This window comes from Stegostoma tigrinum, chromosome 16 (genome assembly GCF_030684315.1).
Source record: "Stegostoma tigrinum isolate sSteTig4 chromosome 16, sSteTig4.hap1, whole genome shotgun sequence".
NCBI classification, from domain to species: domain Eukaryota; kingdom Metazoa; phylum Chordata; class Chondrichthyes; order Orectolobiformes; family Stegostomatidae; genus Stegostoma; species Stegostoma tigrinum.
This window is the reverse complement of record NC_081369.1, coordinates 67,639,100-67,655,195: the sequence shown is the minus strand read 5'-3', so window position 1 is coordinate 67,655,195 and position 16,096 is coordinate 67,639,100. Positions and strand designations below refer to the sequence as shown.

The 16,096-nt window shown below is 45.0% G+C and overlaps 1 protein-coding gene across 3 annotated transcripts in view; it reads right to left on the bottom strand.

The window, feature by feature from the left end:
- The window catches only part of sntb2 (syntrophin, beta 2), a 62,241-nt gene extending 52,062 nt beyond the window's left edge, over positions 1 to 10,179 (bottom strand). For all 3 annotated transcript variants that reach the window (XM_048546533.2, XM_048546531.1, XM_048546534.2), the window contains exon 1: positions 9,616 to 10,179. In XM_048546533.2, the coding sequence (XP_048402490.1) occupies positions 9,616 to 10,156 (541 nt within the window). In that variant the 5' untranslated portion in view covers positions 10,157 to 10,179. The remainder of the gene's footprint in view (positions 1 to 9,615) is intronic.
- Between the last annotated feature and the right edge of the window lie 5,917 nt (positions 10,180 to 16,096).

Genomic DNA, 16,096 nt, shown 5'->3' with positions numbered 1-16,096 from the left:
ATATCACAAACAACAGTGGTCCCAACAAGGATCCCTGTGGAACACCACTGGTCACAGTTCTCCATTTTGAGATATTCCCTTCCACTACAACCCTCTGTCTCCTGTTGCCCAGCCAGTTCTCTATCCATCTGGCTAGTACACCCTGGACCCCAAGTGACTTCACTTTCTCCATCAGCCTACCATGGGGAACCTTATCAAATACCTTACTGAAGTCCATGTATATAACATCTACAGCCTTTCCCTCATCTATCAACTTTGTCACTTCCTCAAAGAATTCTATCAAGTTGGTAAGACATGACCTTCCCTGCACAAAGCCATGCTGCCTATCACTAATAAGCCCATTTTCTTCCAAATGTATATAGATCCTATCCCTCAGTGTCTTTTCCAGCAGCTTCCCCACCACTGACGTCAGGCTCACCGGTCTATAATTACCTGGATTATAGTTGCTACCCTTCTTAAACAAAGGGACGACATTAGCAATTCTCCAGTCCCCTAGGACCTCACCTGTGCTCAAGGATGCTGCAAAGATATCTGTTTAGGCCCCAGCTATTTCCTCTCTCACTTCCCTCACGAACCTGGGATAGGTCCCATCTGGACCTGCGGACTTGTACAATATGCAGAGGAATGGAATTGTGGGAGATATAGCAGTTTGGATCGGAAATTGGCTTGCTGAAAGAAGACAGAGGGAGGTAGTTGATGGGAAATGTTCACCCTGGAGACCAGTTACTATTGGTGTACTGCAAGGGTCGGTGATGGGTCCACTGCTGTTTGTCATTTTTATAAATGACCTGGATGAGGGCGTAGAAGGATGGGTTAGTAAATTTGCAGACGACACTAAGGTTGGTGGAGTTGTGGATAGTGACGAAGGATACTATAGGTTGCAAAGAGACATAGATAAGCTGCAGAGCTGGGCTGAGAGGTGGCAAATGGAGTTTAATGCAGACAAGTGTGAGGTGATGCACTTTGGTAGGAGTAACCAGAAGGCAAAGTACAGGGCTAATGGTAAGATTCTTAGTAATGTAGATGAGCAGAGAGATCTCGGTGTCCATGTACACAGATCCTTGAAAGTTGCCACCTCGGTTGACAGGGCTGTTAAGAAGGCATCCAGTGTTTTAGTTTTTATTAATAGAGGGATCGAGTTCCGGAACCAAGACGTTATGGTGAAGCTGTACAAAACTCTGGGGCGGCCACACTTGGAGTATTGTGTACAGTTCTGGTCACCGCATTATAAGAAGGATGTGGAAGTTTTGGAAAGGGTGCAGAGGAGATTTACTAGGATGTTGCCTGGTATGGAGGGAAGGTCTTATGAGGAAAGGCTGAGGGACTTGAGGCTGTTTTCATTAGAGAGAAGAAGGTTGAGAGGTGACTTAATTGAAACATTTAAAATAATCAGAGGGTTAGATAGGGTGGATAGGGAGAGCCTTTTTCCTAGGATGGTGATGGCGAGCACGAGGGGGAATAGCTTTAAATTGAGGGGTGAAAGATATAGGACACATGTCAGAGGTAGTTTCATTCAAGGGAATGGAATGCTTTGCCTGCAACGGTAGTAGATTCGCCAACTTTGGGTACATTTAAGGCGTCATTGGATAAGCATATGGACGTACATGGAATAGTGTAGGTTAGATGGGCTTGAGATCGGTATGATAGGTCAGCACAACATCAACGGTCGAAGGGCCTGTACTGTGCTGCAATGTTCTATGTTCTATGACTTGTCCACCTTCATACCTTTTAGAATACCCAACAGTTCCACTCCCCCACTCCTTCTGCTGACTTGACCTAGAGTAATCGAACATCTATCCCAAACCTCAACATCCTTCATGTCCCTCTCCTCATTGAATACCGACGCAAGTTACAGTATACAGTAAATTGCATAATCCACATAGTAACATCAACATACACAGTGATCTGGGTGTACAGATACACAGTTCCCTGAAGGTGACAACACAAGTGGATAATGTGGTCAAGGCGGCATGTGGCATGCTTGCCTTCATCAACTGGTCTACAGAATATAAAAATCAACAAGACATGTTGCAGCCATACGAAACTTTAGTTCTGCCAAATTTGGAATATTGTGTACAGTTGTAGATACTACACTGCTAGAAGGATGTGGAGACAGTATGGAAATGGTTTACCAGGATGTTGCCTGGTTTGAGGCTATTAGCTGAGAACAGATTGAACAAACTTAGCTTGTTCTTCAATTGAATGTCAAAGGACAAGGGCTACTTGATAGATTTGTAAAATTATCAAAGGCATGGAAAACATGGATAGTCAGTCTTTTTCCCAGGGTTGAAATGTCAATTACTACAGGACACAGGTTTAAGGTGAAAGAGCCTAAGTTTAAAAGGATATGATAGGCAAGTTTTCTTTTTAGAAAAGAGGAGCTTAACTGCCTGGAATGTTCTGCCAGGCAAGATGGTTGAAGTGGGTACAACAGTAACATTTAAAAGGCAACTTGACAGATATGCATAAGACAGGGAAGGGAGTTATATGGACAGCAGAGGCAAAATGTTTTTGGTTTAGAAAGGTATTATGTATCAGTGTAGCCATGGTGAGCTGAAGGGCCTGCTCCCCTGCTGTACTGTTCATTGTCACATTGTCTCTGTTCCTACACACCCTGTATTTTATACCGATTACAGATCATACAATGGTAGTTTTTACAGCTTTCTGGGGTACTGAATTCTAAAAGATACTTAATGCTCAAAGGAAGAAGGTACAGCAAATATTTATTAACTGACATCTAAGGGACCAGGAGTGTACTGATTAATTAAATACTCTGAATGTATGGATGTCTTAGTCAACCAATGTAAAAACACACATTAAGTATTGGAAACTTAATGCAAGGTGAATACACACTGTTATACTTTACAGTATAAACCACCTAAATAATGATGCAAACTTAAATAAAAACTTACCAGTGAACACCCTTCCCACTCTCACCCTCAACTGACTACTCAGACATCAGAGATCATGACGTTACAGTAAACTTCCAGCATTTCAAGTAAACAATTTTTGCCAGTTAAAACAAATTTTCGACTTAAACGCAAGACCCTTTATATTTAAGCTGTGAGCCTTAGGTAAAGATTCCTCTACAAGAAATATCAACATCTTGACATACATCCTGTCAAGGCCCCTCAGAACGTTACATGTTTTAATAGCATAATCTCTCATTTTCCTAAGCTTCAATAGCTTTAGGCCCAACCTTTCCTCAGAACACAACCTTGAAATTTGAGAGGGTTTATAAAAGATTTACAAGGATGTTGCCAGGGTTACAGAGTTTAGCTAAAGGGAGAGGATGTGTTAGCCGAGGCAATTTTCCCTAGAGAGTGTCAGAGGCTGAGGGGTGACCTTATAGAAGTTATTAAAATGGAAAGGGTAAATAGCCAAGGTCTGTTTCCCAGGAGTGGGGGGTGGGGGTCCTAAAACTAGAGGGCATAGGTTTAAAGTGGTAGGTGAAAGATATAAAAGGGACCTCAGAGGGCCACTTAATAAAAACCAAAAAGAAGTGTGGATGCTGTAAACCAGGAACAAAAACAAAGTTGCTGGAAAAGCTCAGCAGGTCTGGCAGCATCTGTGGAGGAGAGAACAGAGTTAACGTTTCGAAGGGTTCTGAAGAAGGGTCACCGGACCAGAAACGTTAACTCCGTTTTCTCTGCCACAGATGCTGCCAGACCCGCTGAGATTTTCCAACAACTTTGTTTTTGTTCCTAAGGGGTCACTTGTTCACACAGAGGGTGGTGTGTATATGGAATGAGCTGCCAGAGCAATTACAACATTTGCAAGTCTATGAATAGGAAGGGTTTAGAGGAAAATGTGTCAAATGCTGACAAATGGTATAAGATTAATTTAGGTATCTGGTCGGTACGGACAAATTGGACCAATGGATCTGTTTTCACACTGTACATCTCTCCGACTCTGCAGCCCATTAATTAGTGAAACTCTGAATGACTTCCAACACCAGCATAGAAAGGCCTACATTCATTTGCTTTTCTCGGGCTGTACCTGTATGCTAGTGATTCAAGTGCACCTCTCTAAAGCAACATGCAGTCTCACTCCATTTGTAAAAAATTGCTTTCCTTTATTTGTACCGAATTGGATAAATGACATTGTCTGAGACATTCTCAACACAGAAGGTTGCTATTTGGCCCATCGTGCCTACACTTGTCAAAATCTGACTGCACGAATTATGTTTTACAACTTCTGGCCTAAAACCCCAGACGCTATAACAACACAAATGAACATCTAATTACAGTTTAAATACTTTGAGAAGTTCCAACTCAGTAACTCATTCAGGCATTCAATTTTATACACCCAACACCCTCCGGACCATAAATAAATTCTGAATTCACATCTTAGACTTCTACCTCTTACCTTAAATCAATAAACCCTGGTTACTGACCCCTCCACTAATGGGGAAAAAAAAATCACTGCCCTATTTACCCCATCTATGCTCCTCATCCTTATACATCTCTATCATGTTGCCTCTGAACCTCATTGGTCCAAGAAAAATAATCCCAGTCTATTAAGTCTTTCCCATATCTCAGATTTAGGGGAGGCGATGGCCTAGTGGTTTTATCACTGGACAGTTAATCCAGAGACCCAAATAGTGTTCTGGGGACCAGAGATCGAATCCCACCATGCTAGATCGTAGAATTTGAATTCAATAAAATATCTGGAAATAAGAATCTAATGATGACCATAAATCTATTGTTCATTGTCAGAAAAGCCCATCTGGTTCACTAATGTCCTTTAGGGAAGGATATTGCCATATTTACCTACTCTGGCCTACAGGTGATTCCAGACCCACTGCAACGTGGTTGACTCTCAACAGTCCTCTGGGAAATTAGGGATGGGCAATAAATGCTATCTGTTCAGCGACACCTTCATCCCATAAATGAATGAAGAGTAAAAGAAAAAAGATCCTCCAGCCAGGCAGTGTCCAGGTAAATCTCCTCTGCTCGCTCACTTGTGCAATCACATCCTGCCGTAATGTGGGGAATAGAGCTGGATGCAGTACTCCAATTGTGGCCATTGCATTGTTTTATATAGTTACAGCATAACCTCCCTATTCTTGTATACTATGTTTCAGCTAATAAAAACTAGTGTCCCAATGCCGCCTTAGCAGTTTTTCTTCCTGTCCAACAACTTTCAGAGATCGGTAAAGCACGCAATAAAGTCTCTCTGATCTTCACCACGATTTACTGTCCTACTTTTCAGTGTAATCTCTAGTCTTATTAGCCGTCCCAACTGCATGACCTCAGTTTTCCAGGCTGTATTCATTTTTCACTGTTCTGCTCACTTGTCAGTCCACTATATGTCCTCCTACATAGCTTATAGCTAGCTGCCCTATTTACACTCTACCAATTTTCATGTCATCCTCAAACTTCATGATCACATTCCTTACATTTACATCCAAATCATTAACATGCACTAGAAACAGAAAGGGCCACAGCACCAAGCCCTGAAGAATTGACCAGAAATAGACTTCTCGTCACAGAAATATCCTTTTACCATTAGTGCCAGCTTCTAAACTGTCAGCCAATTTTAGATCCAACATACCATTTGTTTCAGATCTCAAGGACTCTTTCTTGAACAATCTGCCATGACAGAACTTAACAAATGCCTGGCTAAAATCTCACAGACCACACCAAATGCATTACACTCATCAACACTCACCTCAAAATTTCAATCAAATATTTCAAACACAACCTTTCCTCAATAAATTAATGTTGCCAATGCCTGAATAATCTGTCTTTTGCGAGTGCAGATATATTGTGTCGCTTAGAATTTTTTCTAATCAGTTACCCACCACTGGGATTAAACTGGCCTGTAATTTCCTGGTGTAGCTCATTCTTCTTTTTGTTCCAAATAACAGGACAATGTTAAAAGTTATCCAAACTTCTGGTACCTCACTTTTGGCCAAAGAGGATATCTCTGATATCTCCTCCCTAAACGGCCTGGAATACATCCAATCCAGATCTGTAGATTTATTCACTTTAAACACTGCTCAGCACACTCTTCTCTCCTCTCTGTTGATTTCTTCCAATATTTCACAGTTCTCCATCCTGATGTCCACAACTGTGTTGTCCAAATCCATACTGAACGCAAAGTACTCACTGAGGACTATGCCCACAACTTACGGAAAACAAATATTTAATATCATTCATATATTTTAAAAATCCTTTTGTTTTCCATTTTTTCTACATAATATTTTCTCATGCACTCTTGCAGTTTTTCCAAATTACCTTAAGATCACACTGGGCATTTTATATTCTTCGAGGGCCTTTGCCATGTTAAGCTATTTTCTCCCATCCATTAGTCTTAATGCTCATTTTCTTTGACATCCAGGATTTTCCTGCCTGGGTCTCACCATTGCAGGCACAAATTTAATCTGTGCTTTTGGTATTTCCTCAATGAATGCTTCCTACTGCTCTGACAGTTTAATGTGCAAGTAGCTGCTCCCAGCCTACCATTATCAAATTAATATTATAGAATCATACAGTAGAGGAGGTCCTTTGACCCATCAAGCCTGCACTGACAAAAAGCTACGCTAAATCTACATTAGCTCCATTTCCCAGCACTTGGCCCATAACACTATCTTAGTAAAATTAATATTTCCTCAATTAAGAACTTTTATTCCCAACCCATCTTTACCTTTGACCATAACTAACCTAAATCTATCGGAGTTGTAGTCACTATCTGCAAAAGCTTCCCTATATGCATTCCATCTGCACAGGCTCATTCTCCCCAGGTGACAGGTCCAGAACTGTCGCTCCCATTCTGGATTAAATTCACTCTTCCAGGTTCAATTGTATAATTTTGTTCTGAGGAAGGGTGTAGGCCCGAAACGCCAGCCTTCCTGCTCCTCTGATGCAGTTGGCCTGCTGTGTTCATCCAGCTTTACACCCTGTTATCTGTAATCATGTTGACTTTGTGATCTTATTAGAATAGAAAAGAGAATGGTCAAACGAGATAGATGGGCACACAGTGGGCAGACGGGTGAGCCAGAGCTGGGGGTGGGAAAGTCAGAGAGAGGGGGGCAGTGACAAAACATTTCAATGACAAAAGCTATCAATGGCATAACTGTATTCCTTTATTCATTCACAGGACAAGGGTGACACTGGCTGGGCAGCATTTAGTGCTCATCCCTAATTGCCCGGAGGGCAGTTCAGAGTCAACCACATTGCTGTAGTTCTGGAGTCACATACAGGTCAGACCAGCGGCTTCAATGACCTTCCCTCCATCATAAGGTCAAAAGTGGGGATATGTGCAGCACCATTCGTGACTTCTTAGATACCGAAGCAGTCCATGTTCATATGCAACAAGACCCCGGCAATATACAGGTTTGGGCTATCAAGGGGCAAGTGACATTCGTGCCACCCAAATGCCAGGCTATGTCCATCACCAATAAGACAATCTAACCACCATCCTTTAATATTCATTGGTGGTACCATCACTGAATCCCCCACTATCAACATCCTGGGGATTATCATTGATCAGAAACTCAACTAGACTCACCACAATAACGGTGGCTACAAGAGCAGGTCAGAATCTAGGAACATTGTGACAAGCAACTCACCTCCTGACTCCTCAAAGCCTGTCCACCATCTACAAGGCACAAGTCAGGAGTGTGATGGACTACTCCCCACTTGCCTGGATGAATGCAGTCCCAACAACACTCAAGAAGCTTGACACCACCCAGAACAAAGCAGCCCACTTGACTGGCACTACATCCAAAAGCATTCACTCCCTCCACCACCATCACTCAGTAGCAGCAGCGTATAGTATCTACAAAATGCACTGCAGAAATTCACCAAAGATTCTCAGACAGCACCTTCCAAACCTACAACCACTTCCATTTTGAAGGACAAGGGCAGCACACATATGGGAACATCACCACCTCCAAGTTACCCACCATCCTGACTTGGAAATATATTGCTGTTCCTTCACTGTTGCTGGGTCAAAATCCTGGAATTCCCTCCCTAGTCGGATTGTGGGTCAACCCACAGCAGGAGGACTGCAACAGCTCAAGAAGACAGCTCACCCCCATCTTCTTAAGGGCAACTAGGGATGGACAAGAAATGCTGGCCAGCCAGCGATGCTCACATCCAACAGATGAATAGGAATAAATATGGTAAAGATTGCAGTTTCCTTCCCTAAAAGGTCAGTGAACCATTTGGGTTTTTCAAACAATCAACAATGGATTCATAGTAATCATTAGATTCTTAATTCCAGATATTTTACTGAATTCAAATTCCACCGTCTGCCTTGGCATGAATCAAACCAAGGTCCTCAGAATGATTAGATTAGATTACCTACAGTGTGGAAACAGGCCCTTTGGCGCAACAGGTCCACATTGCCCCTTGAAGCATCCCACCCAGACCCATCCCCGTATAACCCACACGCCCCTGAACACTACTGGTAATTTCTCATGGCCAATCGAACTAGCCTGCACGTCTTTGGACTGTGGAAATCGGAGCACCCAGACGAAACCCACGCAGACACAGGGAGAATATGCAAACTCCACACAGACAGTCGCCCGAGGCTGGAATCGAACCCGGGTCCCTGGTGCTGGGAGGCTGCAGTGCTAACCACTGAGCCACCGTGCCACCCTAAATGCTATTAGGTCTCTGAACAAACAGTCCAGTGATAATACCACCAGATCATCACCTCCCTGATAACTGCATTAGCATTCTTGTCACTGCATTATCTCCAAACTATTAATGCAGAAACAGAGGTAATGGCCTAGGGAACATTTATGTTTGAATGCTGCCTGCCAAATTGTGACTTTCGAAAACAACAGAAATCTAGAATTAAGAATCTAACAATGAATCTAAAACTAAAGGTTACTGTTTAAAACTGTCACACATTTAAAACAGATGCAGTGAATTTTTTTGCTGGTGGAACATCTCAAGTCTTTGGAACTCCCATATTGAAAAAGTGAAGAAAGTCAAGTCGTTGAACACAATTAAAACTGGTAACAGATAGATTCTTTTCAGCCAGGGGATGATAGGTTAACAGGCCTGGGGAGAATATCGATTTAAGGTTACCGTCAGATCAGCTATGATCTTATGAATGGAAGAGCAGAGTCAAGGAGTTGAATAGCCTAATCCTGCTCCTAGTTTGTATGTAAAGGATTAGGATGGTAGATTTAGATTTTAAAAAGACAGAAGCAGCTCAAATGGAGTATCTTTAGCACCTCCTGGTTGGTTGTATTTGTGTTTTATGTAATACATTTCTACCTGTTGGATCCTTAGGATATTCTAATCACTTACTGTTAACCACTTGCCCTTCAGGTGGATACACAATGTTCACAAACTCTACGTGTACTAGGCCTACACTGATGAAGTTAAACTCGAGGAGAACTCGGCTCCCATCGGAATCTGTACAATGTGAACCAGTCCAGAAACCAGCAGAGAAACAACATGGCAAGTATTCATTAGACGCACATCTCTCTCTATACATCTCTTTCAATGAAGATTTCAACATCGAAATTATCCGTTTACAATTTGTGGAAGAGGAATCCCCGGACCATTCTCTCCCCGGGGGAGGGGGGGTACGCTCCCTCCTCACCCGAACCTCGAAGATCGGGTCGCTCTCCCCTTAGCCCCCGCTCACCCTCCAGGGTCACCTCCCTTCCAGCCTTCTTCAGGGCCTGTACGGCCTGGTCATGTGTCGCCTCCCGGAGGTCAGCTCCGTTCACCGCAAGGATGGCATCTCCCACGTAAAGGGCGCCGGTACGTTCGGCCGCTAAGCCCCGGAAAATCTTGGAGATGAGGATGGGCATTCGGTTCTCGCGGCCGCCCTTGATGCTGATGCCGAGGCCACCGGCTTCCTGTTTCACAACCCTCACGGTACGGACCCGATCGGCCAGCCCTGGACCCGGTTTCGGGCTGCTGGCCTCCCGGGGCAGCACAACCGCGGCACCTCGACCCGGACTCCCAGATCCAGGCCCCGCCGGGCTCATATGTACTGGAGTCGGGCTGGAGCTCCGCGGCCGCGGGGATCCGTTGGAGAGACCATCCCAGACCCCAGGCTCCAAGTCCTCGCTGGTCAGCTTCAGGCTATCTGCTCGCAGCTCAGCCCCGACCCGAAGCCACCCGCGGTCCCGGAGAAAAAGCTCGAGCGGCCCGGCCCGAACCGAGAGCCCGGCCGCCATCGCCCGCCAACCCAACAGCCTATGGGAACACGGCACTGGACAACCAATGGGACTAGTGCAATGGCCAGCCAATAATAGCACATCTTCAGGGGGCGACCGTCGGGAAATTGGCAACGGCCGGCCAATGGGAATAGTGCAATAGCCAGCCAATGGGCTCGAGATCCTGGAGGCTACCAATAGAAATCGCGCAACGGCCAGCCAATGGGAGCAAGGTCCTCCGTGGAGGCCAATGGGAATAATGCAATGGCCAGCGAACGGGAAACAAACTAAAGAACTGCAGATAACACAATGTGGCGCTGGACGGACACAGCGGGTCAGGCAGCATCTCAGGAGCAGGAAGGCTGACGTTTCGGGTCTAGACCCTTCATCAGAAAAGGGGGAGGGGGTTCTGAAATGAATAGGGAGAGAGGGGGAGAAAGTTGTTACAGAGATAGTAGGGCCTGACGATGCTGGAGTTCCTGAGATAACACGGTGTGAAAGTGGATGGACACAGCAGGCCAAGCAGCATCAGAGGAGCAGGAAAGCTTGACGTATCAAGTCGGGACCCTTCTTCGGGGGAGGGGGGAGGAGAATCTGAAATAAATAGGGAGACGGGGGAGGCGGATAGAAGATGGATAAAGGAGAAGATTGGGTGAGAGGAGACAGACAAGTTAAAGAAGCGGGGATGAAGCCAGTAAAGGTGTGTCGCTGGCGGGGCGATAGGTCTGTGCAGGGAGGACGGACAGATCAGGGGGGCGGGGGTGAGGCTAAGGTTAGTGGGATGGAGGTGGGGCTTGAGGTGAGAGGAATGGTTGGAAAGGCAGAGACTATAGACAATAGGTGCAGGCGTAGGCCATTCGGCCCTTTGAGCCAGCACCACCATTCATTGTAATCATGGCTGATCATCCACAATCAGTATCCTGTTCCTGCCTTATCCCCATAACCCTTGATTCCACGATCTTTAAGAGTTCTATCCATCTCTTTCTTGAAAGTATCCAGAGAGTTGGCCTCCACAGCCTTCTGGGGCAGAGCATTCCATATACCCACCACTCTCTGGGTGAAGAAGTTTTTCCTCAACTCTGTTTTAAATGGCCTACCTCTTATTTTTAAACTGTGTCCTCTGGTTCTGGACTCACCCATCAGCAGAAACATGCTTCCTGCCCCCAGAGAGTGTCCAATCCCTTAATAATCTTATACGTCTCAATCAGATCCCCTCTCATCCTTCTAAACTCAAGTGTATACAAGCCCAGTCGCTCCAATCTTTTGGACTAGCTGGACTGGTTTTGGCATATGGTTGGGGAAGGGGAGATTTTGAAACTGGTGAAGTCCACATTGATACCATTGGGCTGCAAGGTTCCCAAGCGGAATATGAGTTGCTGTTGCTGCAACCTTTGGGTGGCATCGTTGTGGCACTGCAGGAGGCCCATGATGGACATGTCATCTAAGGAATGGGAGGGGGACTGGAAATGGTATGTGAATGGGACTGCAGGTGCTCCATAAAGTTGTCTCCAAGCCCCACCACCCCTGGCAATTTTCCCTGCAACCCCAGGAAATAGAACATAGAACATTACAGCACAGTACAGGCCCTTCGGTCCTGATGTTGTACTGACCTGTCATACCAATCTGAAGCCCATCTAACCTACACTATTCCATGTACATCCATATCCTTGTCCAATGACGACTTAAATGTACTTAAAGTTGGCGAATCTACTACCGTTGCAGGCAAAGCATTCCATTCCCTTACTACTCTCTGAGTAAAGAAACTACCTCTGACATCTGTCCTATACCTTTCACCCCTCAATTTAAAGCTATGCCCCCTCATGCTCACCATCACCATCCTAGGAAAAAGGCTCTCCCTATCCACCCCTCTGATTATTTTATATGTCTACAATTAAGTCACCTCTCAACCTTCTTCTAACAAAAACAACCTCAAGACCCTCAGCCTTTCCTCATAAGACCTTCCCTCCATACCAGGCAACATCCTAGTAAATCTCCTTTGCACCCTTTCAAAGCTTCCACATCCTTCTTATAATGCAGTGACCAGAACTGTACGCAATACTCCAAGTGCGGCCGCACCAGAGTTTTGTACAGCTGAACCTCTTGTTTCCGGAACTCAATCCTCTATTAATAAACGCTAAAACACTGTATGCCTGGGTGGCGACTTTCAAGGATCTGTGTACATGGACACAGAGATCTCTCTGCTCATCTACACTACTAAGAATCTTACCATTAGCCCAGTACTTTGCATTCCGGTTACTCCTACCAAAGTGTATCACCTCACACTTGTCTGCATTAAACTCCATTTGCCACCTCTCAGCCCAGCTCTGCAGCTTATCTATGTCTCTCTGTAACCTACAACATTCTTCTTCACTATCCACAACTCCACTGACCTTGGTGTCGTCTGCAAATTTACTAACCCATCCTTCTACGCCCTCATCCAGGTCATTTATAAAAATGACGAGAAGCAGTGGACCCAACACCAACCCTTGCGGTACACCATTAGTAACTGGTCTCCAGGGTGAACATTTCCCATCAACCACCATCCTCTGTCTTCTTTCAGCAAGCCAATTTCTGATCCAAACTGCTATATCTCCCATAATTCCATTCCTCCGTATTTTGTACAAAAGCCTATTGCGGGGAACGTTATTGAATGCTTTGCTGAAATCCATATGCACCACATCAACCAGTTTACTCTCATCTACCTGTTTGGTCACCTTCTCAAAGAACGCAATAAGGTTTGTGAGGCATGACCTTCCCTTCACAAAACCATGCTGACTATCCCTAATCAAATTATTCTATTCTAGATGATTATAAATCCTATCCCTTATAACCTTTTCCAACACTTTACCAACAACTGAAGTAAGGCTCACTGGTCTATAATTACCAGGGTTGTCTCTACTCCCCTTCCCGAACAGGGGAACCACATTTGCTATCCTCCAGTCGCCTGGGACTATTCCTGTAGACAATGACGAGTTAAAGATCAATGCCAAAGGCTTGGCAGTCTCCTGCCTGGCTTCCCAGAGGATCCTAGGATATATCCCATCCGGCCCAGGGGACTTATCTGTCTTCACCCTCTGTAGGATTTCTAATACCTCTTCCTTGTGAGCCTCAATCCCACCTAGTCTAGTAGCCTGTATCTCAGTATTCTCGACAACATTGTCGTTTTCTACAGGATGTACTACACCTGCCCCTACACCCCTATCCCAGGTCCCAAGAATACGTTCCACATCAAACATGTTCACCTGCACATCTGCTAATGTGATATACTGTATCCACTTTTCCGATTGTGGCCTCCTCTACAATCGGGGAAACCAAGCAGAGGCTTGGGGACTGCGTTGTGGTGTTTTATCTCAGAGTCTAGCAGCAGCAGTTCCTACTATCTTTGGGTCTGACACAAGAGTCATAGAACTACACAGCCCAGAAACCGACACAACTCGTCCGCGCAGACCAGAGATCCAAAATTCATCTAATCCCATTTGGGAGTATTTGGCCCATATCCCTTCAAACACATTCTGATAATGTACCCATCCAAATGCCCCCATTGGAACAGGATACAATGCTCAACTCATCAACCCAAGATTGGTACCCATGCGGACAGCCTCAACTGGGATCTTGGGTTCATGTTGCACTACAGGTGACCGTAACACACTATACACTCTCACTCCCCCTCAAACACACAGACACATGCTCGATCTCTCTCTAACACCCCGCCCCCCCAACACACACACACACAGATACTCTCTTGCTTGCAATCTTTGTTTAATGCCCCCCCCAACAAACAGATTCTCTCTTGCTTTCACTCTCTCTCTCTCTCTCTCATGTTCCCCACACACAGACACTAACATTGTTCAACTCATTGAACGCCAGTGCCACAGCGAAAAACCGTAATGGCCTCCTTCGAAGACAGACACAGATACATCTGATAGGGTACCCTTCATTGTCCAGCATTTCCTGGGAGTACAGAAACTACACCATCTTCTTCGCAGCCTTCAATACATTATCAGTGACAATGTGCACCTCACCAAGATCTTCCCCATGCCTCCACTTTTCACCTTCAAACAACTACCAAACCTCATTGTTCACAGCAAACTACCCAGTCTTCAGGACAACATCGAATACAACACAGTACAACCCTGTTATGGCAACCTCTGCAAGACATGTCAGATCATCAACATGGACACTTCCGTCACACGTGGGAACACGCCCCACCACATACACAGCAGATACTCATGTAACGTGGCAGGTAAGGATGCCCCAAGGCATGGTATATTGGTGAAACATTGCAGATGCAGTGACAATGGATGAATGGACACTGCGCTATAATCACCAGATGTTCCCTCCAGTGGAGGAGCACTTCAGCTATCAATGATATACAGCCCCGGATCTTCGGGTAAACGTTCTCCAAGGCGGACTTCGAGGTACACGACAACATGGAGTGGCCGAGCATAGGCTGATAGCCAAGTTTGGTCCCCATGAGGGCAGCCTCAACTGGGATCTTGGGATCATGTCACACTACAGGTGACCATACCACACTATACACTCTCACTTCCCCTCAAACACGCAGACACACACTCTATCTCAATAACGCCCCCCCCCCCCAACACACACACACACACTCGCTTGCACTCTTAACACTCAGATTTTCTCTTGCTCTCTCTCTAATGCCCCCCCCGACACACGCACTCTCTCTCTCTCTCTCTCTCTCATTCTAAAGCCTCCATACACACCAGACACGTGCTCGCTCTCTCGCACCTGCACTCTCTCCACACCCCCTCCCCCTCACCTGATGTTTGGCAACCTTCAGATTAAACTACCAATCATCTCTGTCTCATGAGACAACAGCCTATGGCTCTTTGGGATTATGGCACCTTTTGTCTATAATCGCTATGACCTCAATGTCTATCTAGCCCTAACCTTCAGACAATCTAAAATTGCAATATCTATCATGGATGTTCTACTTCCATCATCTCTTCTTGGCTCCCTGCTACTTAATGCATTGTATTTGAAAACATTATGCTGACATTATATGGCCTTTCCCTCGTGTTTTCAATCATCACATCCCACCAAGTCACCTAGAAATCTTTATCTCACTATCCACTTTAATGTTGCAGCACATCTCGTCCGTTGCACCTTCCTTCCTACTTCACCTTTGGCCTCAAGACAATCTGATTTACTGACTTTACTGCATCCTTTAATCCAAAGCTTCTGTAAATCAATACCCTGCATTGAACACCCCTACCCGAACATTTCAATTTAACAGCAAAAATTCATTTGAGATGAGGGGAGATGATGGCCTAGAGGTATTATCCCCCGACTGCTAATCCAGAGACCCAGAAAATGTTCTGGGGACCTGGGTTCAAATCCTGATACAGCAGATGGTGAAATTTGAATTCAATAAACATCTGGAATTAAGAGTCTAATAATGATCATGAATTGATTGTTGGGAAAAAACCCATCTGGTTCAGCAGGGAAAGAAACTACCATCCTTACCTGGTCTAGACTACATGTGACTCCAGACCCACAGCAATGTGATCCCCTTTGAGCAGTTAGGGATGGGCAATAAATGCTGCCTGGCCAGTGATGCCCTCATTCTGTTAATGAATAAACGTACAGTCTGGATTCACTTTACAGGGAAAACTGCATTTCACTCACGGCACTTGATCATGACTCAGCTGCTTCATTCCATAAGCTTGGTACTGCTGTGCAATGATCTGTATGGAAACAGAGTTCAGGTTTCAATCATGGATTCATACGGCATCTTTAATTTAGGTGCTGCACAGAGCAGTAACAGGACAAAGTGTGCATGTATATCATCCTGTGACAAATCCAGTGATGTGGCTTAATTTTAAGTGACAGAACAGGCGAACTTAGCAATTCCTCCACAACATCCCGCAATACAACAGGTCACTTGGAGAAATTTCATTTGTAGGATTGAAACGTCATTCAGGGTTGATTGTGTGT